This window comes from Diadema setosum, chromosome 9 (assembly GCF_964275005.1).
Source record: "Diadema setosum chromosome 9, eeDiaSeto1, whole genome shotgun sequence".
Taxonomy (NCBI): Eukaryota; Metazoa; Echinodermata; class Echinoidea; order Diadematoida; family Diadematidae; genus Diadema; species Diadema setosum.
Window position 1 is genome coordinate 35440269 of NC_092693.1, and position 27160 is coordinate 35467428.

A 27160-nucleotide genomic window follows, 5' to 3' on the forward strand; every position below is an offset into this window, starting at 1 on the left:
CCGGCGACACTTCGCGGCGGAGGCATAAAAATACCATCAAGTCCTGATAATTTCTTATTTTTCGTATACCACGAATTACTTTAAACTCCTCTTCATAAGTGACAAGTTGCAATGAGAACGAATCGACCGGTTCATACACATTGTCAGAATCTTATAGAGTGTCATGAACATTTGGAATATTTGCAAGCACATCACTACCAACGTTGGCGAAAAAAAAATTTATTAAATTCATTTGACTTATCTTGATCTCTACTTCCTGAAGGCTTGCATATAGTGTGATTATTTCGATGTGTTGTTTGGATGAAAAACAAAGAATACGTAAACACAGAACAAAGTAGAACCTTTACGCGATCATAATTACACTATACCTAAACCTTTATGAGTTGTGTATGCCTTTCTCCTTTCTTTAAAAAAAAAAAAAGAGTCAATACACAATTTCCTCGTTAAATCGATTATACAATGCAGGAACTTCATCCCCTAAAGTGAAACTGAACGCTCCAATCAAGCTCTTCAGGACTATCACATGACTATCGTGTGAATTTGGATGCACGCCGTAGGAAATGCAATGCTCGCATATGGAACTTGAACGCCCAAGCATGAATTTGATTTGACGAAAACGAAATAGAACTCCCATAAATGAAGTTGATCGCTCGGATTCTGAATTTGAATGCCCGAAAATTTTCGAGTGCGTGTGTTGTGTGAATTGGAATGCACACCATTCATGAATTGGAATGAGGAAAGTATGAAATTAACCGTGAAAACCTATTATTATTATCAATATTATTATTATTATTATTGTTAATATTGTAATTATCATTATTATTATCATTATTACTCCTACTATCATGGTAAATACTTGTTGTAGTAGTAGCAGCTCTATATACTGACAAGTAGTAGGAACCTAGTATACTGCAGCATCAGTGTATTACTAGTTCAATGTAAAATAGTTAAACAATCGTCAAAATCATTATCCTCATCGGAAAAACTGATTCACAATGGGGCTCTGACTAACTGTTCACGTTAATCATGATACTTACCCATATACTCGACCGTGTTTTGCCCTCAAGATGTCCAATGTCTTACGAAGACCCTGCGAAGAATAAAATCAGTTTGCATGAAGGTTCTTGTATTTTTGTTGCTGTTGAAATGAATTGGAATTAACATAAACAAGAAGGCTATCCATAACGCAACAAAATGCACGAAAGAGTAATACTTGATATACACTATATTGTAATAATATCTAAAGATTCTGCTATTGATATTGTACAGTTTTGATGAAAAAGGCACAGGAATAAGCAATGCTGAAATGAGAGCACTTTCAAAAACTCCAATTTCCTAGACATTAGATGACTTCTTGGACAACCTTTGTGTTTAATTTTAAACTGCAGATACTACTGCAGTTTTTAATTCATGGATGAAGCCTGGAATCTAATGATAATCTCACAATGCATTCTTTTCAAGAGCATTCCATCCCTGAAACGACAAGGCAAATGGGAACTATACTTTTGACACAACATGTTTGCTCCATTTTGCAACATTTCACATTTGACCTTTCCTCATACAGTGCTAAGTCATACCGTGCATTCCAGGAATGCATAATGTAAACAAGTCAAGTGTCGTTGTGAAGAAAATTAATCAGGCTTTCTTATAGTCCAGGCGCAGCGACCCAGAAAAAATGACTTCGTTCAACCCACCCCGCAGAAAAGGTTTGACTGCATGGGGTGGTCGGTTGGACCCTCTGGAACACCCCTAGGTAGTATGTGATATCAAATTGTGGTATCAATGAAATTTTACAGGCCATTTTAGTTGCGACATGACCATATTCTTCGAGGAAGCGTCTGCGCACACTAAGACTACTACACGTACCACTAGCACTGCTACAGGCGCCAATGCCAGTGGTGCGTGTTATAGTCTTAGTGTACAAAGACTTTTTCCGCGACAAACATCGGTTTTTGCCTGCAAACTAACTTTTCACGATAAGCTGGTGTCGGTGTAGTGTAGTTTCCAGACGTTTTTATTTCGTCTTTATTTCTCCGAGTTGAAGCAAGCCAAGTGAGAGTGCATACCCAGCGATTGTGACGCCCGAACCGTTTTTGGTGGCAATCATTGAGAATGCACCCTCACTCGGCTTAGCGCAATACAGCGGGCTTCTGCACAATACACAAACTGTAACTCAGAGAAATAAAGGCGAAATAAAAACAGCTAGAAATTAAGACTAGGGTCGGTAACGCTTGTTGCTATTGGGGCACTGAAAATGACAAAATTATCACAGTTTTTGCATTTATTTCACGAAGGATTCATCGAAACGCCTTAAAACTATATATGTGCATGTTGCTAGAGATGTCAGCAATACAATGGGATATATTGTAAGGTATAATATTGTGCATGGTTACCATGGTAACCGGATGCCTACAGGTGATTGGTAACTCCCAAAAATATCTGGAATTTAGACAGGTTTGTTTCTTTTGCCTTTCGTGCACATCACTCATTGAAGATGAGTTCTACACTGTAAAATTAGTCTGGATAAAAAGGGAAAAGACGCCCAAGATTTGTCCCTCATTCTCTCCTCAGCATTAATTCATTACTGCACGTTTTGAATAAAATTTACATATCATGATATATATATATATATATATATATATATATATATATATATATATATGTATATATATTTTTTTTTTACAATAGCTAACGAACACAAAAGTACGCTTAATTCTTTGATGGATAATCCAGCGCACGTGTATATTCCTTCTTTAGAAAGGAATTTATCGGTATTCTTGAATAAACTTCCTTTAAGAACATAAACAATCAATTGCTTTCCTCTGCTCTTTTCCAGGATTGTTTTGAATAACCATCGCTCTGTAAATACTCGAAAGAGCTACTATAGAATACTGGCTTTGCTTTCTGTATTCATCTTATTTTTAAGGGAAATTTGTGTCCATACATTATTAAAAACTATATACATTTGCCTATGCTTTGAAGTCAAATTTGTGTTGAAAGTACGACGGATGCAATGTATTTTTCATGCATTTTACTATTCGAAAATGATATTTTTCTTTCAATGACCGTTTATTATGCCTTTGCTTACAAATTTTGGATAATACTGGTTGCCATGGCAACAGGGAAAACTTTTTTAATGAAAATCAATAAAAAAAGTGTGTGTGTGTGTGTTTTTTTTTATTGCATCTATAAGAAAAAAAAAAAACCAAAACAATGTTTGCAGCAGCAGGAGGCATTTTGGGGGTTACCAGTCACCTTTAGGCATCCGGTTACCATGGTAAACATGCACAATATTATAACTTACAATGAATCCCACTGTATGGATGACATCTCTAGCAACATGTACATATATAGTTTTATGCAGTTTTGATGAATTCTTCGTGGAATAGATGCAAAAACTGTGTGAGTTTGTCGTTTTCAGTGCCCCAAATATAAAGCGACAAGCGTTTACCGACCCTAGTCCTAATTTCTAGCCGTTTTTTCGTCTTTATTTCTCCGAGTTGCAGCTTGTGCATTATGCAGAAGCCCGCTGTATACATTGCGCTAAGTGGAGTGAGAGCACACACCCAGTGATTGCGATTCGGTCGTCACAATCACCGGGTATGCGCTTTCACTCGGCTTGCTTGAACTCTTGAAATAAAGACGAAATAAAAACGGCTAGAAACTACACTACACCGAACCCAGCTTGGCGTGAAAAGTTAGTTTGCAGGCAAAACCCTTGTTTATCGAAGAAAAAGTATATGCGCTCTAAGACTACTACACGCAGCACTGGCACTGGCGCCTGTAGCAGTGCTAGTGGTGCGTGTAATAGTCTTGGCGTGCGCAGACTCTTTTACGTTTGTTCCAACAAATCATGATGAAAAGTGGCCAGTAAAATTCTACTGACACCACAATTTGGAACCACATACTACCTGGGGATGTTCATAGAGGTCCCATCTACCACCTTGTCTGGTCAAACCTTTTCTGCGGGGTGGGTTGAACGAACTCCTTAATTAAGCCTCTTACAGGAATTAGCGCCTTGACTATTATGATGTCACATTTGAGTGAAATGATGTAGTTTTAAGAGAAATACAATACATCAAATTGGACTTGCAGAACTTTTTTTGAGGAGTTTAGTAATTGGATGTACCATAAATAACACGGTGTTACCCAAGATTGGTAAGGCCGGCTCGTAGATCACGCCCTTCCGCCACCAGTAAGTATGGCTCCACGAGTCATGTCTAAACGGGAAAGAATTACAGTCCAAAACATGCCTCAAATGACGTCATAATGTATAATAATCATTACATGCTACCAAAAAAAAAAAAAAAAAAAAGAAAGGGAAGGAAAGACTTGGGTATGAATGTACTTTGTATTTTCTGATGCTTAGCATTGAAACAACAACATCTTCAAATGGACTGCCAGGCGCTTTTCCTACTTTCACAATATGCAGCACATTAAACTATCGGTAGTGCCATATATAGGCCCCAATAGATTTGTGAAAATTACTGTGTTTTTTTAGCTGTTAAACCAATCGTCTGACAATCCGAAATAAAGTACACTGAACAAAGATAATGACATAGGAATCCCATTTATTCCAGCACTATAGAAATATAATACAATGTAATACAATACCACTGTCCAAACGAGTTCGTCTGTGTAGAATTTCTTCCTTTCATAAGCACTCAGTAGGCCTAATGCTTGTGATGCTGTTGTCTCATCAACCTTGATCACTAGGCGTTTTCACATCAGCCCGATGTTTCGAAATAACGCGCTATTTTCTTACTTGGGAAATTAAAGCGATCACGAAATAGCGCGCTATTTGATAATGTGAACACAAATTAACGCGCTAATTGTATCGCTCTGATCGAGAAAATTTCTCGAGTCCAACTCGGGAAATTTCTGAAATAGCGGGATAACATAGCGAACTAGGGCGATATTTGATAATGTGAAATCGCCTCAAGAAATTAGCGCGATGCATCCCATCATGGCCTAGCGTGTGTGACCCGAAAGCGTGCGCTCTACTGGTATACCCGACACTGTTTGCGCATGCTCAGCTGTCGAATTAGCTCGAAAAAAAATTCGGGCTAATTCTCTTCGGGCTGATGTGAATAGGAAATGAAAAAGCGCTCATTTGCGATCGCAAAAAATATATATATATATATATATATATATATTTTCGAGCTTGGATTTTTATGGGGCTGATGTGAAAACGTCTGATTTGTTATGAATTTTAAAGCATTCGTATTCTTTATCCTACTCTATATAAAATCTGCAACTCTGCATCTAGTATAACCAATTTAGTAAAAGTCTGAAAATCATCCGAAGTTCTCCTTTAATCACAACATAAACTAAGATAATCAAATTTAGACTTACACGAGCTGCGCAATCAACACAAAAATCAACGTTTTTGAAAGTTAAAATATGCATTGTAACACTGAGTCATGGCCTTGACTTATTTGATTTTGTACTGCTGTGATTCATTGATTTCTCACTTTTTAAATGAAAATGTAGACACCGGAGGCAAACAGTAACATGTCTGAGTGAAATATACAAATGTATAACAACCAATGTAAGATGATATATCACGGTTAGCATGCATAGACCTTGCGTAAAAAAATCTACAGAAAAAAAAATAATAAAACGAACAGCCATGATACTACAAGCAGCAGGTAGGTGAATTCTTTTGAAAAGCGACCCAGCAAGTAGGTTTTCCGGTCAATTTCAAACTTTTGTCATTCCATTTCATTAATGTGCCTTCAAATTCACACAGCGCACGCACGCGAAAATATTCGGGTAATCAAATTCAGAATCCGAGCGATCAGTTTTATTCATGGGCGTTCTATTTCGTTTTCGTCCAATCAAATTCACATTTGGGCGTTCGATTTCCAAATGCAAACATTGCAATTCCTACTCGTGCATTCAAATTCACGCGATAGTCATGTGGTAGTCCCGATGAGATTGTTTGGAGCGTTCAAGACTTGTATAACAGTATCTTGACAGCAGTTAAATTTGCAATAGACCTAGAGCCACAGGAAAGACGGATTGAGAAATAAGTATTGTCCCATCTCAAGAGAAAACTAACCATCAGATGTATTTTCTCTATAGAGAAAATACATCTGATGGTTAGTTTTCTCTTGAGATGGGACATTACCTTGTATTATGCTTTGCATTTCTGTTTTACTCCAAGGCAACATTTTGCCAAGTTGTTGATTACAAGGATATTACTACACTTGAACATCTCATGAAAATGAAAACACCATGAAATATATGGCGTATATAGTATCTGCTCTGGTGAGGCAGGATGGTCATTTCATCTTCCTCATCTTTATGACTTCAGCTAGATTAAGGCAGAGGGTTTGGATGGTCCACATTCTCCTCTCGTGATATACCCGCACGAATAGACAGTGCTATTTTTCCCCATTTTGCCTGTTATTTGGGTATGTCATTTATTGTCATTCTAGAATCATTTTGCAGTCAACCCATTTGTAATTCTACATTTAAAAAAATATATATGTTTGGCTGTTTAATGGGAATTTATGTTTGAAACACAACTCCTGCACCGTTGTATGAAACATACACATGAGTGTTGTGTATTAGCGCGTTTAGATCTGCCATCCAAACGCTAAGACGACACAGCTTCCGCGTGGACAATGAAAGCAGCTCTCGCGCGCATGTGCAGAACACCATTTTTTTTTGCCTAATAGCATCGTCTTAGCATTCACTTCTTGTCATAGTATAGATCTAAAATTTTGCTATTATCTGACAACACGGGAATATGGAACACTGAGATAACAGGCCTACGCCATGTATTTCTTTATCTTCTGCCGACATTATTTTATTCTCTATTGACAATAATGTTACTACATTTTATTGACGTTAGAGCCATTGTTTGGGGTAAGGATTCTGGAAAATATTTGAAATTTCCCCCATCTTGTTCTCCTTTCTTCTAACTTTCGCAAAGCAGCAAGGTAGGTAGACATGAGAATGGGTATAAAGAAAAATGCTTGAGGCCAAACAAATGAATAATGTATATGGTTTTTTTCCCCATACGGTAAAAGATGGTAAAAAATAAGATCATAACACTAGTCCTTTACATAATACAATGTACGTTGGTATATTTCAGGGTTCTTGGGTGGAATTAGCAAATCCGAACAGTTTATTTTTCACATTTGCCATTCCACATGATCAACTTACATCGTATATCAATTACTAATGCACTCATTTTGGTCTAAAATCAGCCAAATTTCTCTTTGAAGAGAACCTACTCTTATCATATTACTCTGAGGCTGTGTATTACTAAAAATCCCCTCCCTCTTATCTTAAAAAGAAAAATGAATTACGAGCCCTTCATTATTTTGTGCCTGCAAACACATCCAAAGGATTCGATAGTGCCCATCATCTAATAATCCCACAAATCAAATGTGTGCCTTTAAGGGCTGTAGGCTATTTATGGTTGTTTTAGTTTTTGTATAAGAGTGGCAAAAATCATTCTTCTTTATTTTTCAATTCATGTAAAACTGTGCCATTCTCATTGTCTGTTTGTTTTTTAATGATTTAATTCCTCTAATCTTCATGCAATTCTTGATTTTACACACATACTTTAATCTTAAATTTGTTTAATTCAGATAAGCCATATTCTTAGTCCAACACATTCACATTTTTTCATGTTCTTTTTATGTGTCAAGATGATACATGGTACATTTGATTAAAATCATTGTTGATGTAGAACATTGAGCATCTTAACTTCTCATGGTATATCTTTATTTTGGCATGGGGATGATTATTTTGGCTGTGGAATTCAGCATTTCATCTGGACTTCTTGGCAGCTTTTGTGTTCCTTTCCATTCTTCAAATTTTCTCATGTTTCTGCTGGGATTTTAAACAGTACTTCCAGCAGACTTTCCTGAGTATTATTGTCTCTTATCAAAGCCACTAACATTGGGAACAGTGATTAAATAAAAAAAAAAATGTATGCATTAGCACATGTAATGCATAGGTATAGTTCAGCAATTTGTATCACAAAACACCCTATACCATACAAAAATTTAGCAATAAAGCTGCAAATATAAATAGATATCTCTAGTTTTCTCAATAAACTGTCTTGGAGATGGTTTATTCTAGAAACGGTTTTCAATAAAATCAAATTGCTCACATTTTGTATATTCAACAACACTTAACAATGATTTTCATGTCGGTTATTTTTATCCCTACTCACAGTGTAGAACTATGCCGAGGCACTGAAACTGTTAGTTTTGTTTTGTTTTGTTTTGTTTTTCAACTGCAAATGCTGGCAAGGGGCTTTAACCTGTGACATATGATGGAAACTGTAGGTAAACTTTTGTATACATCGTGCCATCTTATTAGACCCACCAAGATCCTTGGAATTTTGCTGCAGAAACTATGCTCTTATTAGCAAATTGGCAACTCTGAATATTATTGCATCTCATATACTGGGAAAACAGTGTAGATGAAAGTAGGTGTCTTTATTGATGCTGCACAGATTCACAAAGAAATATAAAAGAAAAAAATGCAGATTTGAGAGTGAAACAGGAAACTTTCATCTTGTGAAATGTGGAGCCAATTTACGATTTCGGTTTGAATTTGATAAGAGGCTGGTAAAATTTTGCGACAGGAACAAACAGGATGAAATGACCAAGGGAGGGCTCATAAGATCTTTTTTTCTATTTCTAACCGTGCTAACATTCCCTCATTAAATGCTTACAAAGAATAGAAAGAAATATATTCATTACACAGATACAGCATCAACCATAGATATGTAGTTTCTGAGGTTTAATTACAATTGTAGTAAACTTTACCTATTGAGTCGTCCATCATTTTAATGCCAAAGTTGTGTTTTTGATCAGTAGTTTCACAGAGGTATGTTCAACTTTAAAAATTCCTGTAACTTCGTATTCATTTTGTTAATTGCAATGAAGGTTTTTGTTCCACTCATCTTGTGTCACTCTTATAAGATTTGACTTGAATACAGAATAGAGATTTTCCTTCACATACCACCAGTAAGTATCCCTATCAGATATTAGGGAACTTTAGATTTTCGTGACGCAGACATTCAGAGAAAGGAAAAAAAAAAACCTGTTCTGAGCATGCACAAACTTGCTTATTAATGATAAACAGACAACCACATTCTGCAGACGTAAGAACAGTTGATTTAGCAATGTTGACAATGTAGTGTAATAATACGAATTGAATAAAGCTGAAAAAAAAAAAACAACAACAACTCTGCATGCGAGTCCTCGGAAGAGACATGGGATGCCTAAAGGGTGAACATACTAAAGCGCTATAACATAAAGGCCGTGTCACACCTTTCGGGGCAAGCTACTCGGGCTTGTTGCGAGGAGGGATTTTCCAGCACGCAGGAGAATCCCCCCCCCCCCCCCCACGCTGGCGGACAAGAATGTTTGCGAGTTTCGTACTTTAACGTTTCTCTTTAACGTTTCTATGTTAAACCTCTCGGTATCCGCTGTAAGGGTGGGATTTCACGGAGCACGCGAACGATTTGCGAAGGACGCGAATGGCAAAATCCAGCATTCGCATTTTGGTCTGCAAAAGATCGCCAAACGAACGTGAGGGTTCGGAAGCGTCGTCAATTGTTCGCGAATGTCGTTTTTACTTCGGCGAGAATTTCAAAAAAGTTTGAAATTTTCTGCGAACCTTTTCCGCACACTTGGTCGTGATTTGCTCGTGAATTGTTCTCGAAAGTGTCTTTAAAGCCTCGTCATATGCGTAAGACCTTCGCAAGACACGCGTGATGTTCGCAAAATGTTCGTGAAACCCCAAACAGACTCCGAAACTTTGGAGAATGTCTCGCGTATGTTACGCGAAATCTGCGAAGTTTTTGCGATCATTTGACGACGTAATCGCAAACTGTTCGCGTACCTTTTGAGACATTCTCGCGAACGTTTAGCGCACGTTTGGGGGATGTATGACCTATACGTTTTCTACAAATAAAAATCGTAGCATACACCTAAACATCAAACAATTATTAACAACTATAGTAACAAAAGAAATTAAAGACTAGCAAAGAGAAAGAAATGTTTGAAATACAAAAAAAAAAATCGCAGAATACAGTTAAAATTAATCTAAAGTATGTAAAATTTCATTTGAAGTATAAAGATTATGTGTTGGAGGAACTGCAAAAAAAAAAAAAAGAGATCATATGCTTTACTAGTGGAGATACGTCCCAGGAGAAAAATGTAGGCAAGCACACAATAGAAAAATGAGAGAAAAAGAAAGGAGAAATAGAGGAAAGAAAAAAATTCAACTCAAGACAGCTTCCACCTCTCCTTGGGTACATTTTCTCCCATAATTATTGAAAATTTTTCGTTGTTCGCATTTCCGTCGCGTGTTCTTCGTGTACGTAACATGCTGTACTTTAGCAATGATACACACGACATTCGCACATACGTCGTGAAAACTTCGCACAAATTGCGCAAGAATAGTTTTCGGTTTCATTGTCGGAAAACATTCGGAGAAAAACTTTTCCGAATGTTGGATTTTGTCATTCGCGTCCTTCGCAAATCGTTCGCGTGCTCCGTGAAATCCCACCCTAAGCGGCTGAGTGGTTTTCTTCATGCATTATGGCGTATCCTTCTAGGGGCATTCTTCGAAGGTATGCGGGCCGCCGCATCTTACGCATCTTTGTTTTGCTTTACAATCTGCAATTGTGTGCCCAAATCTTTGGCATTGGAAGCACCTGAGTACTGGGGGAATATATTGTTTGACCTGGAATTTCTGAAAGCATAAAACAATGTCTTGGGGTAGTGTTGTTGCTTCAATGAATAGTATGACACTGCAGCGTGTCGGGGTGAGCTTCGTTTCTCCGTTCCCTGAGGTTTTGGGGGTTGTTTTTTTTTGCGTATTCTTTTGTTCCTTTCTCATTATTCTCATTATACTTTTTGCTCTTTCAATTCAATCTGAATTTCTGTCTCAGACATTTCCGTGGGGATACCAGATATTACTCCTCTCACCGTGTACATTTGATCTTGTGCTTTTACTGGCAGGGTACCGATCGTTTGAAGTTCCATCAGTTTTCTGAACTGTTTCTCATTTCTGCATTTCACCATAATGCCATTTCGCGTCGGCTTAACAAATTGTGGTGGAGAGCCACAACAGGTATGGATAGCTTTGGCTACCATATCCAGGCTTGTGTTTGTCAAAGTCTTTTTCTTGTCTACTGGACATATATGTATAATCTCAGATCAGGTGGTTTAGAGCGGGGTGTACCAAACTGTTCATTACCATTCATAGATTTATCGAAATGGTCACCCTCCGAAGAGGAGTCCACTCTTGTTGTGAGGTCCTCAACACCAACACTTCCTTCTCGTATTTTCCTCTTTTTAAGATGGACTTGTCTACCAGACACAATAGTTTGAAATTCGTCATCTCACGTCGCAAGACCCACTTCCGAATCCATAAATGCATCCGGGGGGGGGGGGGGGGGGGTTTGCGGCAGCCATATTGGCGCTACTGAATAGTTAAGGGCGAGAGATTCAAAATCTATGTGTAAATCTACACTGCAAAAAGTCCGGTGTTAAATTTTCGGTGCTCATTTATGGTGTTAAATTAACACCTCCGGGTGTCATTTCCAAATATAAAACTGTTCTTTGAAGAGTTTCTTAGTAACTGCACTTCTTGTTGATTTTTGATTTAAACAAGACGATCAAGAATTTTACGTTAAAATACCAGATTTTTGAAAAAATGTGAAAATAAATTTACACCACAGTAACACCAGCTGGTGTGGTCTCTTACTGAAGCTGGACGGGTGTTAAACCATTGATATTAACACCAACAAATATCAAATCAACACCATGTGGTGTCATTTTTTAATCAACACCAGTACAGTGTCAAAATATCACCAGGGACAGTGTCAAATTAACACCACGAAGTGTCAGGTGAACACTTTTCAACACCATCACAGTGCATTTTCTACACCTGTGGGTGTGGTCCTTTATTAACACTTGATCGGTGTTAAATTTAACACCCATGGTGTTAAATCTAACACCGATGTTTTTACAGTGTACAGCTCTATATAGTATAGGTCTATACTAAATCCTTAGTTGTGCAAGATGGGGTGCAAATATAGGCCAGAATGATTGCTTACCTATGAGTGATTCTATCCACAATCTTGAATCCATTTAGCCACAAAAAGGGGGAAAAACAACAAAATTCCAACAACCAGCCCATCATATAGACGTCCACTCTTGGTCAGTCAAATTGCGTGATATTGTTGTTGTTGCTTTGGTTTTAATGGCATGTATCACTCAGCATTGAGTATTTACGCGAAAATATGTGTGGATGCATGTGCGTCAAATCTCATTCCTGGCGTCCAGGCATTTTGCCCAGATGACTTGTCCTAATTTCTGAAACAGTTATTGTTCTTGTTGTTGCTCATTTAAATTTATGGAGCGCTCTGCCGGGTGGACAATTTACACCAAAATATATATTGATTTAGATATTCATTTAAATTCAATTATAAAACCTAACTACTTCTAATTATTTACAAAAATCTTACTTTATTTATTATTATATTCACAAATTAGGTAATCAGAGAAGGAGAAAGGGGATAGGGTTTTTTTTAAGGAAAAGATGTCTCCTGCCTACTCCTGCACCGAAATGCAGGGTTACGCCATTCCCGTCGGCGGGCGGGTTGTGGGTTCAACAATAGGTTATTGATTTGCTTGACCGAAAGATCGGTCTGTATCTGGTCGTCGGGAATAATGTTCCTGTCTCACAGATTCCCTCCTCCGGAGAGCCGATAAAGTAAAAAAAAAAAAAAAAAAATGATAAAAGACTCCTCCGGACAGACGTAATTGTATGTCTTTATTGATTTGCCTGCCATAGAACGTGACGTTACAATCAGGGAAGTCAGAAATTTCTTTTCCCACATCCCTGTTACAATACTCTTGTTGGGAAGGTAATTCAGCAGCAGTTATACCAGTACAGAGTGTATGTAAACCATGGGCGTAAATCCCGGAGGGGGGGGGGGGGGGATGGGGGATATATCCCCCCCCCCCCCACACACACACACACACTTTTGAAGGAGGGGGGGGGATGGCCTGTACAAATATCCCCCCTGAAATTCTCCCAAAAAAAAAAGATGTAGGAACAAAAAAAAAAAAAAAATGTGGTGATATTGATTTCAACATGATGGATTATTGCATAGCCTATAGTCTAGGCGGAGAATGCATTTATTGTCTTTGTAATTTGCTGTTAAGCTAAACGTATGAAGCAGCGAGATAATTGTCTTTGCCAAGCGATACATCTGATGCGGCGAGACTACGAACAGTGGACGCATCTACCGCGTCCGCTAGGCGCCACGATCGGTGGCAGTTTTTGGTTTGTTTTTTATGCCTCCGCCACGAAGTGGTGCCGGAGGCATTATGTTTTCGGGTTGTCCGTCCGTCCGTCCGTCCGTCCGTCCGTCCGTCCGTCCGTCCTTCCGTCCGTCCGTCCGTCCGTCCGTCCGTCCTTCCGTCCGTCCGTCCGTAATGAATTTTGTGGACAAGGTAACTATCAAAACCTGTTGAGGTATCCTAATGAAACTTGGCATGTATGTGTATTAGGGGGTGAAGTTGTGCCTATCAACTTTTGGGTGCACATGCTCAAGGTCAAAGGTCAAAAGGTCAAGGTCAAATACATAAAATTTCACTATTTCCACCATATCTATTGAATGCCTGAAGATATTTTCTTGAAACTTAGTGTATACATGTATTACCCAATTAAGATTCTCTGGTGAAAGTTTGGGTCATGAGGTCAAAGGTCAAAAGGTCAAGTAAAAATATCAAAACTTTTTTTTTCTTCGTGCCTTGGAAAATTGTTCAAGGTATCTTCATGGAACATAGTATATACATGTACTGACTGGAAGTGATTATCTAGAGAATGTAGGGTTCATAGGGTCAAAGGTCAGGGGTCAAAGGTCAAGTGCAACACTTCAAAATTTTACTATTTCCCTCATATTTATGCAATGCCAGCAGGGTTATTATTTTTTTACACTTGGTGTATGCATGTGTAACCTAATAGAAATTCTCTGGAAAGTTTTTTTTCTTCTTTTTTGCCTCAAAGGTCAAAAGGTCAAAGATCAAGTGAATGTGCTGAACTAACTTTTTCCTCCATATCTCGAAGTGGCTCAAGTTATCTTGAAACTTAGTACATATTATGCATGTTCTACCTGAAAGTGATTATCTTATGAATTTTAGGGTCAAGGGCCAGATGAAAATGGTAACAATTTACTATTCAATTCAGAAATTGCACTTTTTCTCCACACCTGTACCTTGAAAATTACTCAATGCCTAAATGTATGAAAGGGTCAAAGTCAAGTTAAAGTCCTTAAATCCCTAGATACATGCTCTCCTATTCATCCAATTAAACCTAGGTCAAGGAAGGTGAACATTCAACACTTTTGTGACAAACTTGTCATTTCAATATTTTGCCAATTTTGTGAAAATGTACACATTGTCCACATGTACTATCTAGACCTATTGGAAAAATCATGCATTATGGCGGAGGCATACCAGTCGCCAAAGCGACATTTCTAGTTTTTTCGTGTAAGAAGACTGCCACCGATTAAAAACAAAAAATAAGAAAACAACGACAATTAACAACTGGATCATAGGCAGTGTATTCGCGCGCATCCACTGTTCGTAGTCTCGTCGCATCAGACCAGCTGTATCACCACCTAGGTTATAGGCTACATACTGTAATGCATGAGCCATGACGCTCGCACGCCCGCCTAGTCTAGCGGGCGACGTATTTTTAGCCTACTGTAAATCAGTGATTGGCAGTCAATAGAGGGCGCGACGATGTGGAAGTCGAGTTGACTGGTATTTTTAGTCAACTCGACTTCCACATCGTCGCGCCCTCTATTGACTGCCAATCACTGATTTAGGCTAAAAATACGTCGCCCGCTAGACTAACGCCCGCCTCGTGACGAGAGCATACTGCTGAACAGTGCTAGCAGCGCTCGCGTACTTCTCTCGCACGCCAATGCATGTAGAGCAATATCGACCGTCATGCATGCTTCGGATGTTGAACTACTATCTATAGTAGCCACACAACCAGATGGCAACCAGCTGCATGCAACCAAGGAGGTGCTATTCCCACCTCCTTGATGCACCACAGTCTGTAGGGCCATGGACGTAGGCGTGAACGAGTGCACCATGCCGAGCGCGATACGACTCACGTCGAGCTCCGCATGAGTTACCCAAAGATCTAGATAACAAACGAGTTCGTTAACAGCCTTGTACGAGTTTCAGTCGTAGGAATTGTAACACATTTACCCTCTCCATATTGGCAGTGATTTTGCTCAGTTAGTATAATTCGTTTGCCTCCAAAAAAAAAAACAAAAGGAACGGATGTCGATTCCCATATTTTGCCATATGCAAGTACCTCCTTTAATCTAATGAACATTGCTTTAGATTAATGGTTCAGAACTATTAACCAGATTTCTTTTTGTTTTCATGGGAGATGTGCAAAAAAAAAAACACAAGAAAGTTCACCTGTTAACAAACATACATGAATAGATTAATAAGACAAGTTTATTCGCAGCCAATTTTATTGATATGCAACATTCATCTCACGAACAGAAAAATGGATTATTTAATCCCTAATCAAACAATCCCACAGAAAAGGCAAGACACTCTATCAGTTTGCCAGAATAGTACGAAAGGATTTTCAATTTTTTTTTCCAGTGAATAGGACCTACTTGTAATTGAGTACTGAAACGGATATTGTACCTTACCAAATCATTTTCACACGTTGGTAAGAATGTATAAAACCTGAAGTGTGCCGTGATCCTGAATGAATTTTACAACTGTATTTATGAGCCTGTAATGTTGTTCGAAAATAACGTTGCTTATCATGTCATTGTGCTTAGTAGGGGCCAGATATGAAGCCATTAACTTGACAAAGATGGAAAAAAAGGTGAGCAAAATAAATAGAACTATCTCTACGAAAAGGAAGGCTGAACTCATTTTGATTTCTGCAAATATGAATGGTGTTTAAATGGTAATAAAACATACAAAAGAATCTTTAAGAAAAAATCTCAGGAAATTATTCAAATTGTCGGCATCATATGCCCAATTATGTTTGAACTTTCAAAGGCTACAGTATGTTAACATCTGATAGACCTGGGTTTCAGAAGTGCTCTGATATGTAGGCCTATGTTGCGAGATTTATAGTCAGTAAACGTTGGGTTGTCTTCAATTAAAGTACGGTTTGCTTAATCTATTCCTGTGAGGTAACTGAAGTTAAAAGGTAAAATTTCTTCAATACGAGATGAACTTTCAAGTTTTCAATCTCCGCCTATACGGTCCTTATATAACCTTGCGTTTCTGATAATGTTTATTGTTTACTCTCCAAAGGATTGGGATTAGACATAAAAGATAATATTCTATATGGTCGATTGGAATTACGGAACGTAATTATGTCATTAGAGTCCACAAAGATTGTCATAGAGACATATACGGAGAAAAAACTGTGCTTGTTTGTTTAACCTTGTTTGCTTTGTTACTGTTTTATGTTAAGGTTTTTAACACATAATGTACAAAACTGATCTCGCGGAACAAATTTATTCAAGTGAATAAAACTATATTCATCTTTATCCAGCAATTTGTTCACAACTAGTGTGTTAGTTGTCGCATGTCACAAGTTATCCCGGGTTACATGAAGAGCTGTCACTATACCTTGCCACTACAACTCGACTTCTGTGGAAACCGTTCTTCGTTATTCTGCCAAGTACCATTATATCTCCCCCCCCCCCCCCCGGAAAAAAAAAAAAGCGCAAGCGCGCGAAACCGAGCGCTTTAAAAGTTCAATCGTGTGCAGTGGATGAAGTTGGGGGAGATAGTCCAGGCTAGGCTCCATAGAAAGTGCACCTAACCTTGTTTTTTTCTATATATACGATGTTTTTTTATGGTTTCTTGTCAATTCGAGGGTGCTGATTCCAAATCCGATTGATGCCACTCGCGTAACCTTGAGCATTTTCGGCAAAATGTAAAAATGCAAAATGGCCGCCAGATATGCTAATTTGGCCATGATAATCCCAGTTATGTGAATTTCATGACAAATTATTCCATCAAAGTTTTTTACATTTTTGTTCCTTGAGTAATCCAACTTGCACATGCAAGAAATTTTTCATTTGAAGAGGTACATTTAGTATTTTAAGCTTATTTTCAATTCAAAATGGCCGCCACTCCTATACTCTGTACTATAGGAATGGCAAAAAATATGCATAGAAATAGAAGACGAATTTTCAGTCACATACCTACGCTTTCATCAAGTTTTGCTTGTGCAATGCAAATCTGATGAGTGCCACAAGTAAAACATTCAAACAAATAAGCAAACAAACAGAAAATTTAGGCTTTTTAGGCTTATTTTAGGCTTATTACATTCCCCTTAATACAAAACTTCAAAATGGATGACACTCATATACCCCTGCACAATATGAACGGCAAAGTTTACATGGAAATAAACAGGTTTTTTTTTTCCGTCACTCAGGCACACTGTTTATCAATGTGTGTGCTGATTATAAATCAGCAGGTTGTTAACTAACAAAAGCTGTTTTTTTTTATGCAAACATCCAAATTTGCTACCTCAATCTGAATTTTTCCCTAGGAATGTGGAAAAATCCTCCAAAGCTTGAATTGACGCCAACATCAAGATCGTTTATCAGGTATTATTAGATATGAACATTTGATACTTACTTACCTTTAGATGTTCAACATCATAATAATCACTCTGATTTACTGAATCAAAAGGCTTAATGACACAAATGAAATTTCTAATTACCTGTCCTGTTCTACATTATCTAAAAGCAATATTATACAAACTTTTCAGTCCCCTCATCCGAGAAAGAACATGAGGCAGGGGAAAGTGGAAAAAAGAGACCCCTCGCTTCAAATCTCGTCAGATCGCTGAAATGAAAACAATGTCCCAAAGTTTTTCATGTTAACCCAGATGAATTATTTATGGTAGATGAATTTTACCACCAGTTTTTTTCGGAGTGAATGTGTTTGCGTATAATTATGATGTCAAGGGAGACTCTGAGATCTCCAGTGCTGCCTCATTCTGAAAGCAGTGTTATAACAACTTCACACTGCTTGTCTTTAATATTCAGCACTTGTAGATTCAGGATTGCTCTAGGTAACCAGACCAGCTCTGTTAGGACTCTGAATGATGGTCTCCTTAATGGTGGCTGTAAGCTAACTCGACTAGAGCTCTTTTAAGCATATACATGGTGACATAACATTCACTTCACGTAGGAAGTTTGCAGATGATCTTGCCTTTACGTCTCATAGAAAGTCCTTGAATGACATGAGCCGAGTACTGACCCATCTCAAGACAATAGAGGAGTACTTCACCTAGAGCTTCTAAAGACTTTGCCCCAACCTTTAGATTATCATCAGACCCATGCATTCCATTTTAGTAACCATCTTGCCAACGCTATGTTCAAGGTAGCCCTCTGTGACAAGCCTTCCAAGCATAGGCTATGGAAGTTCACCCTCCTTCACAGGCACTCGATCACTCTCCCTCACGCTGGAAGGAAAGGATGGCAAGTGTCACCAGTGTCGTCAACGCATACCCTGACCTTCCAATCACGATAGCATGGGGGGCATTTCATGAAACGTTTTGTCTGACAAACTTGTGTGACAAATTTGCTCTCAGCCAATCAGATGCAAGGATTTTAGTAGCTTATAATAGTTTGTCAAAAAGAAAAGATCTGACAAAACGCTTCATGAAATGCCCCCTTGAACAACCTGCCGTCAATGCGTCTGAAATCCCACAAGCCTAGATTTCCCTCCCGTAACTTGAAAGCTTTGACCCCAAAACAGGTTGGTGCAGATGCTGGTCTGATGTCATCTCTGATACCACCAAAGTTACCTACAACACTGTCTCTGGCCTGGCAACAAAGCCACAGGGCTTCAACGGGTGGTGGTCAAGCAAGTCTTCATGTCTTCATTCTGTTTCTATGGCAAATAATCGCCCTCTGACCCCTGAGGAAGTGCTGAACATCACCAGATGTGGTTGCAATTAAAGCACTTGCATGACTGATATGCATCTTTAATCTGAGAATCCTGCATTTGGGGCTGATGTCGCCTGCTGCCAAACATCCAATTAAAGGGTTCTTTAAAGACAATAAAAATGACAGTTTTAGTCTTAAGACAAGACTGAATGAGATCATGATGTCAAAGTGTATATTATCAACACCTGGGAACTGTGAGAGAACGGAAAGAGGTATCTCACATTGCTCCTTGATTGATGTTTAATGAATAGTTTGTACGGTATTGCGTTTGGACAGTTTCGTTTATGCCTTCACCAGTTTTTGTTGTTGTTTTCATTCAAGAAGAAAATCAAGTTTGTTCGATAATATCAAGGCGGTACATCTAAATTATATCAAGAGATGGAGGTTATGATCCATTTCAAACTCGCCTCAGGACTCCCCCTCCCCCAACTCCTTGCTGGAAAAAAAAAATCTACAATGTAAAGGGTTTTAGTTGTGTCATTTAATGTCCGATGTGTTTTTGTCTGCAACCATGTATCCCTGCACTTACTGTATAGGATTTTTCTGTTTTTTGTTGATATGGTTTTAGGGGAATGCATAATCTATTAGAAGCTTTGTTTGCTGTCTAGCTTCCCTCCATTTTCAACATTATTTGATGAATAAATACCATGCCTCTAGGCTTCTTAATATATTGTGTTAGTGTTACAAAATGCAGATGGAGTAACTCTAGGAACAGAAATGTGCAAAGTTTGGTGGAATAATTGGTCATATAATGCACACTATTGTGTTTTTCACGGCCGAATTAGCATATCTGGCGGCCATTTTGGATTTTTGCATTTCGCCGAAAATGCTCAAGGTTACGCGAGTGGCATCAATCGGATTTGGAATCAGCACCCTCGAATTGACAAGAAACCATGGGCGTAAATCCGGGGGGGGGGATGGGGGGATATATCCCCCCCCCCCTGAAATGGAGGAGGGGGGATGGCCTGTACAATCATCCCCCCCCCCCCTGAATTTTGAGGGGAAAAAATGGAGGAAGCAGAAATGTGATTGTATCAATTTTGGCATATTGCATGACGTTTGTACGCCGGCCTTCAGACAGGTAACAGAGCTGAACAGTATTCTATCTTGGAGGAAAATGTATAATTTTCTCAAGCGCTCGCTCGCTTCGCTCGCTCGCGAAGAAAGTAACATCGACATACACTGTAAGGTATGGCTCAGGCGTTGACAACGTCAAATAGTATAGGTCTACATGTAAACATGCTATGACGCGAGTAACTGGGGACCATCTGCAAAATATGTACGAAAACATACAAACAAACAATAACAACAACTTTATCGCCATAATTGAATCCCCTCCATTTCCTGAATCATTCCTGAGGAACGACAGTGACTGATGACTCAGTCAGGATACATCTGGGCATACCAAGGGAAGATCAGGGACGTCGAATCTACGGGGGCTAAGGGGCATTTGCCCTGCCCCAAAGGAAGTGTTTAGACAGACAAATCATTTATCCCCCAAGCAATTCCCGAGATGAGGACAAATCTCGAACTATCTTAATGGAAAATTATCCAAATATCGCCAGATCGTTGTATTGCAATCATGAACATGCAAAAGGTCCGCTATACAGGATAAGGGATAAACTTGGTACACTTTTGACATAGACGTATATTCCTTAATTTATCAAAGAGTGTGCAGCAGATCTTTCACTTAACAAAAGCAACCTAATATGTATAGAGGCGTCGATGGGGGGGGGGATGGTTCTCAAATAAAAGTGGGACAAACAAAAGTGAAAAATATAGCTACAAACGGCAGTTTTTGGAGTGTAAAATTTTAAAATTTTAAAGCTCGCTCGCTCCGCTCGCTCGCATTTAACCGCTATGCCATTCTCCTAATGTTGCTGCCAGTGATTGACAGCAGGTGCACCCGGTGCGTCCCCCTTAATTTCCAAAGCGAAAATATAGCTACAAACGACAGTTTTTAGGACTGGAAAATGTCAGAATTTTCAAGCTCACTCGCTTCGCTCGCTAGCATTTAATCAGTATGCCATTCTCCTAATGTTGCTGCCAGTAATTGCCGGCAGTTGCGCCCGGTGTGCCCCCTTAATTTCCAAAGCGAAAAAATACAGCCACAAACGGCAGTCTTTGGACTGCAAAATGTCAAAATTTTCAAACTCGCTCGCTCCGCTCTCTCGCATTTAACCGCTATGCCATTCTCCTGATGTTGCTGCCAGTAATTGCCGGCAGTTGCACTCGGTGTGCCCCCCTTAATTTCCAAAGCGAAAAAGTATAGCTACAAACGGCAGTTTTTAGACTGTAAAATGTCAAAATTTTCAAGCTCGCTCGCTCCGCTCGCTCGCATTTAATCGCTATGCCATTCTCCTGATGTTGCTGCCAGTGATTGTGAGCAGGTGCGCCCCCCTTAATTTCCAAAGCGAAAAATATAGCTACAAACGGCAGTTTGGGGACTGTAATATGTCAAATTTTTGAAGCTCGCTCGCATTTAATTATTATTCCATTCTCCTGATGTTGCTGCCAGTAATTGCCAGCAGTTTTCGCCCGGTGCCCCCCCCCCCTTAATTTCCAAAGCGAAAAATATAGCTACAAACGGCAGTTTTTGGACTGTCAAATGTCAAAATTTTGAAGCTCGCTCGCATTTAATCATTATGCCATTCTCCCGATGTTGCTGCCAGTAATTGCCAAAAGTTTTTGCCCGGTGCGCCCCCTTAATTTCCAAAGCGAAAAAATACAGCCACAAACGACAGTTTTTGGGACTGGAAAATGTCAAAATTTTCAAGCTCATTCGCTTCGCTCGCTCGCATTTAATCGTTATGCCATTCTCCTGATGTTGCTGCCAGTAATTGCCAGCAGTTTTCGCCCGATGCGTCCCCCCCCCCTCCTTAATTTCCAAAGCGAAAAAATACTAGTACAGCCACAAAGGACATGTGGGACTGTAAAATATCAAAATTTTCAAGCTCATTCGCTTCGCTCGCTCGCATTTGATCGTTATGCCATTCTGATGTTGCTGCCCGATTGCTAGCAGTTGCGCCCGGTGTGCCCCCATAATTTCCAAAGCGAAAAAATACAGCCACAAACGGCAGTCTTTGGACTGTAAAATGTCAAAATTTTCAAGCTCGCTCGCCCCGCTCTCTCGCATTTAACTGCTATGCCATTCTCCTGATGTTGCTGCCAGTAATTGCCAGCAGTTGCGCCTGGTGCGGCCCCCCTTAATTTCCAAAGCGAAAAAGTATAGCTACAAACGGCAGTTTTTAGACTGTAAAATGTTAAAATTTTCATGCTCGCTCGCTCCGCTCGCTTGCATTTAATCGCTATGCCATTCTCCTGATGTTGCTGCCAGTGATTGACAGCAGTTGCGCCTGGTGTCCCAAAGCGAAGAATATAGCTACAAACGGCAGTTTTTGGACTGAAAAATGTCTAAAATTTCAACGCAAAGAGATTTCACCGTAGGAGGGGGAAACCCCCCTATACCATACCCTCCCCCCTCGCTTGATTCGTTCCCTCACATAACCGCTCCTCCTAAGATCAAATCCTGTCTACGCCGATGATAGGCCCCATTATTTAGTAGGCCTTCACAGTGATGTCGCACAGCAAGAGCTAAAATACCACGATTTTGTCATTCAATAATATATTGTGAATATTTCATTTTCTTATTGTTTTTTAAAGAAAAGAAAACAAAATTTTCACCACAAGTGAGCACCAGATCGCTGAATTTCAAGTCTGAAAATGCAAAATCTTCCTCGTGTGGGAGAGGGATACCCCCCCCCCCCCCCAATACACACCCTTCCCCCGTTCGGTCGTTACGCTCCCTCTCACAGATATTTAAAAAAAAAGAAAAAAAAAAGATGTTTTCTTACTTTTAAGATCTGATTTTCCGCCGAAAGTCGTCTGACAAGCAAAAAAAAAACCAACAAGAACAAAAAGTCTTTATGTTGTTGCTGCCACTTTTCTCCCACTTTATATTTCATGCAAAAGAGTGGGGCATCCGATCCCTGCGCCGGTCCGGTTATGGGCTTGTGGGCTTGTAATCGTGGTATCGTGGTGATGGTGACCATCCCCCCCCCCCCCCACTCCTCAGTATGGATTTACGCCTTTGCAAGTAACCATCAAAAGACATTGTATATATAAAGAAAAAACAAGGTTGGGTGCCTTCTAGCCTGGACTATTATACAGAATACTTGAGCGGATTTTCCTTGAAATAATCTTCCTTGCTAGTACTTACAGCGCTTATTGTGCACTCAGAAAGCACTTGGTATAGTTGACACACATCCTACCGTGCAATACACTCCGTTCAATTAAACACATTCCAAGTACTGTCGACATAGCATCGTACACGCATACACAGTGTGCACAATTTGTACTCGATCGTTACGCGTTTGATGTGCTGCACATATCGTATGTCATTTATTTTTGTTCAATAACAATAAATATAAAGTAGATTATTAAAATATTATGTACATAATCTATAGTATTCTTTAAGAACAAGAAGCTAGGTGACATATATATTTTTCCCTGTCAGTTTAGCCGGGTGTGTATTTCACTTGCATGACTGATATGCATCTTTAATCTGAGAATCCTGCAAATTTGGGGCTGATGTCGCCTGCTGCCAAACATCCAATTAAAGGGTTCTTTAAAGACAATAAAAATGACAGTTTTAGTCTTAAGACAAGACTGAATGAGATCATGATGTCAAAGTGTATATTATCAACACCTGGGAACTGTGAGAGAACGGAAAGAGGTATCTCACATTGCTCCTTGATTGATGTTTAATGAATAGTTTGTACGGTATTGCGTTTGGACAGTTTCGTTTATGCCTTCACCAGTTTTTGTTGTTGTTTTCATTCAAGAAGAAAATCAAGTTTGTTCGATAATATCAAGGCGGTACATCTAAATTATATCAAGAGATGGAGGTTATGATCCATTTCAAACTCGCCTCAGGACTCCCCCCCCCCCCCAACTCCTTGCTGGAAAAAAAAAAATCTACAATGTAAAGGGTTTTAGTTGTGTCATTTAATGTCCGATGTGTTTTTGTCTGCAACCATGTACCCCTGCACTTACTGTATAGGATTTTTCTGTTTTTTGTTGATATGGTTTTAGGGGAATGCATAATCTATTAGAAGCTTTATTTGCTGTCTAGCTTCCCTCCATTTTCAACATTATTTGATGAATAAATACCATGCCTCTAGGCTTCTTGATATATTGTGTTAGTGTTACATTTTTATATTCAACCTTCATGTAGAATATGATGGTATATTGATTTCTTGCGAGACGTTTAGTGAACTTCTATTCGTTATTGAGACAAAATGAAATGAAGAAATTGTGTTGAACATCGTAAGGTTTATGAATATTAAATGCTCAAATATACAGTCATGTAGGCCCTCTATATTGTCAGTGACACCCAAAGTATTTGTATTACACATGCAACACTTTATGACAACGTAGGTACGGGACTGGAAATACAGTAAATTTGTTCTATATTCCATGCATATGTTTTGCCATTCATATTATAGTACATATCAAGCATAGGAATGGCGGCCATTTTGAATGAAAAATGAGCTTTAAATACTAAATGAACCGATATGAAATGAAAATTCTCTTGCAAATGCAGATGGAGTAACTCTAGGAACAGAAATGTACAAAGTTTGGTGGAATAATTGGTCATATAATGCACACTATTGTGTTTATCACGGCCGAATTAGCATATCTGGCGGCCATTTTGGATTTTTGCATTTTGCCGAAAATGCTCAAGGTTACGCGAGTGGCATCAATCGGATTTGGAATCAGCACCCTCGAATTGACAAACCATCAAAAGACATTGTATATATCAAAAAAACAAGGTTGGGTGCCTTCTAGCCTGGACTAAGACAAATCATTTTGTCCCCCAAGCAATTCCCGAGATGAGGACAAATCTCTAACTTTCTTTATGGAAAATTGGACAAATACCGCCAGAATTATGCACCGGATCGCTGAATTGCAATCATAAATATGCAAAAGCTACTGGGTCCCTTTCGATAGACTTTGTACACATTTGAGATTGACGTTGTATTTCCTTGTATTTATCAAAGAGTGTGCAGCAGATCTTTCACGTACAAAAGCTCCCTCATATGCAGAGGCGTCGATGGAGGGGGAGGGGGACGGTTTCCCCATGAAAGTATTGGGGACAAACAGATCATTTTGCTCCTCCTCGTAACTCCCGAGATGTGGAAATGTTCTTACTTTTTTTGATAGAAGACTGACTAAATATTTCACCCAAAGATTGCTGAATTTCAATTATGAAAATACAAAATCTCCCTCGCGTAAGAGGGGGATAGGCCTAACCCCTCCCATACCCTCCCCGTTCAATCATTTCTACTAAATACACTTTAGATTGACAGATTTCAAAATGTTTCATCCAAAGTGTGCACCAGGTCTGTTACTTCAGTTTAAAGAAATGCAAATGTTCCTTGGGTGGGAGGAGATAAATATCTAGATACTTTCAATTAACGGAGGACCCCCCCCCCCCTTGGAAAAAAAAATAGTATACACTTCTGGGATTGAAATTTCCCCAGATTACACCATAAATGTGTTTACCAGATATTTGTTGCTGCCAGTAATTGCCAGCAGTTGCGCCGGTGCGCACCCATCCCTTAATTTCCAAAGCGAAAAAAGTACAGCTGCAAACGGCAGTTTTTGGACTGTAAAATGTCAAAATTGTCAAGCTCGGTCGCTTCGCTCGCTCGCATTGAATCGTCATGCCATTTTCCTGATGTTGCTGCCGGGTATTTGCCAGCAGTTGCGCCTGGTGCGCCCCCCCCCCCCTTATTTTTCAAAGCGAAAAAAATATAGCTACAAACGGCAGTTTTGGGACTGTACATGTACAATGTCAAAATTTTCAAGCTCGCTCGCATCAGGGAGGTGGGAAGAGAAACACCTCCCTGCTCGCATTTAATCGTTATGTCATTCTCCTGATGTTGCTGCCAGTAATTGCCAGCAGTTGCGCCCGGTGCGCCCCCACCCCCCTTAATTTCCTAAGCGAAAAAAGTACAGCTACAAACTGCCGTTTTGGGACTGTACAATGTCAAAATTTTCAAGCTCGCTTGCTTCGCTCGCTCGCATTTAATCGCTATGCTATTCTCCTGATGTTGCTGCCGGGTAATTGCCACCAGTTGCGCCCGGTGCGCCCCCTTAATTTCCAAAGCGATAAAATACAGCCACAAACGACAGTTTTTGGGACTGCACAATGTCAAAATTTTTCAAGCTCGCTTGCTTCGCTCGCTCGCATTTAATCGCTATGCTATTCTCCTGATGTTGCTGCCGGGTAATTGCCACCAGTTGCGCCCGGTGTCCACCCCCCCCCTTAATTTTTCAAAGCGAAAAAATGTAGCTATAAACGCAGTTTTGGGACTGTAAAATGTCAAAATTGTCAAGCTCGCTCGCATTTAATCGTTATGTCATTCTCCTGATGTTGCTGCCAGTATTAAATTGCCAGCAAATGCGCCCGGTGCGCCCCCCTTAATATCCAAAGCGAAAATATTATATAGCTACAAACGGCTGCTTTTGGACTGTACAATGTCAAAATTCATGATCGCGTTCATGATCTTCAGTGTAAGAATTAAGACAAGAAATTTCTCTAAATGATACCATTTTATAGGCAAAATTTTTCAATAATAATCTACATAAAATGTACTGCTACCTTAAACATGTTGGACTGTTTCAAGTCGATAGAACACGCAAAAAAAAAATGAATAAAATTGCACCATTTACAACATCAATATGCAAAAATTTCTCACTCCCACACCCTCCCCCCTCGCTCGCATCGCTCCCTCGCATCTAACCGCTCCCCCTAAGATCAAATCCTGGCTACGCCGGTGATAGGCCCCACTATTTAGTAGGCCTTCACAGTGATGTCGCACAGGCGGAGCAAGAGCTGAAATACCACGATGTAGTCATTCAATTATCTATGAATATTTCTTTTTCTTACTTTTTTTTATAGGAAAAAAATCCCAAATTTCACCAAAAGTATGCACCAGATCGCTGAATTTGAGGTCTGAAAATGTCAAATTTTCCTCGTGTGGGAGGGGGATACCCCCCTCCCACACCCTCGCCCCGCTAGGTCGCTCCACTCCCTCGCACAGATATTCAAACTCAAAGTCCCTCCCCTAC

General features: G+C 39.4%; 1 protein-coding gene across 1 annotated transcript in view; it reads right to left on the reverse strand.

Moving 5' to 3' along the window:
• Positions 1 to 27160, reverse strand: part of LOC140232938 (cytochrome P450 3A14-like) — a 79073-nt gene that overhangs the window by 51108 nt on the left and 805 nt on the right. Inside the window, exons 2-3 of the mRNA XM_072313046.1 lie at positions 4130 to 4220; positions 1038 to 1090 (exon numbers count right to left, since the gene is read on the reverse strand). Of these exons, the coding sequence (XP_072169147.1) occupies positions 1038 to 1090; positions 4130 to 4220 (144 nt within the window). The remainder of the gene's footprint in view (positions 1 to 1037; positions 1091 to 4129; positions 4221 to 27160) is intronic.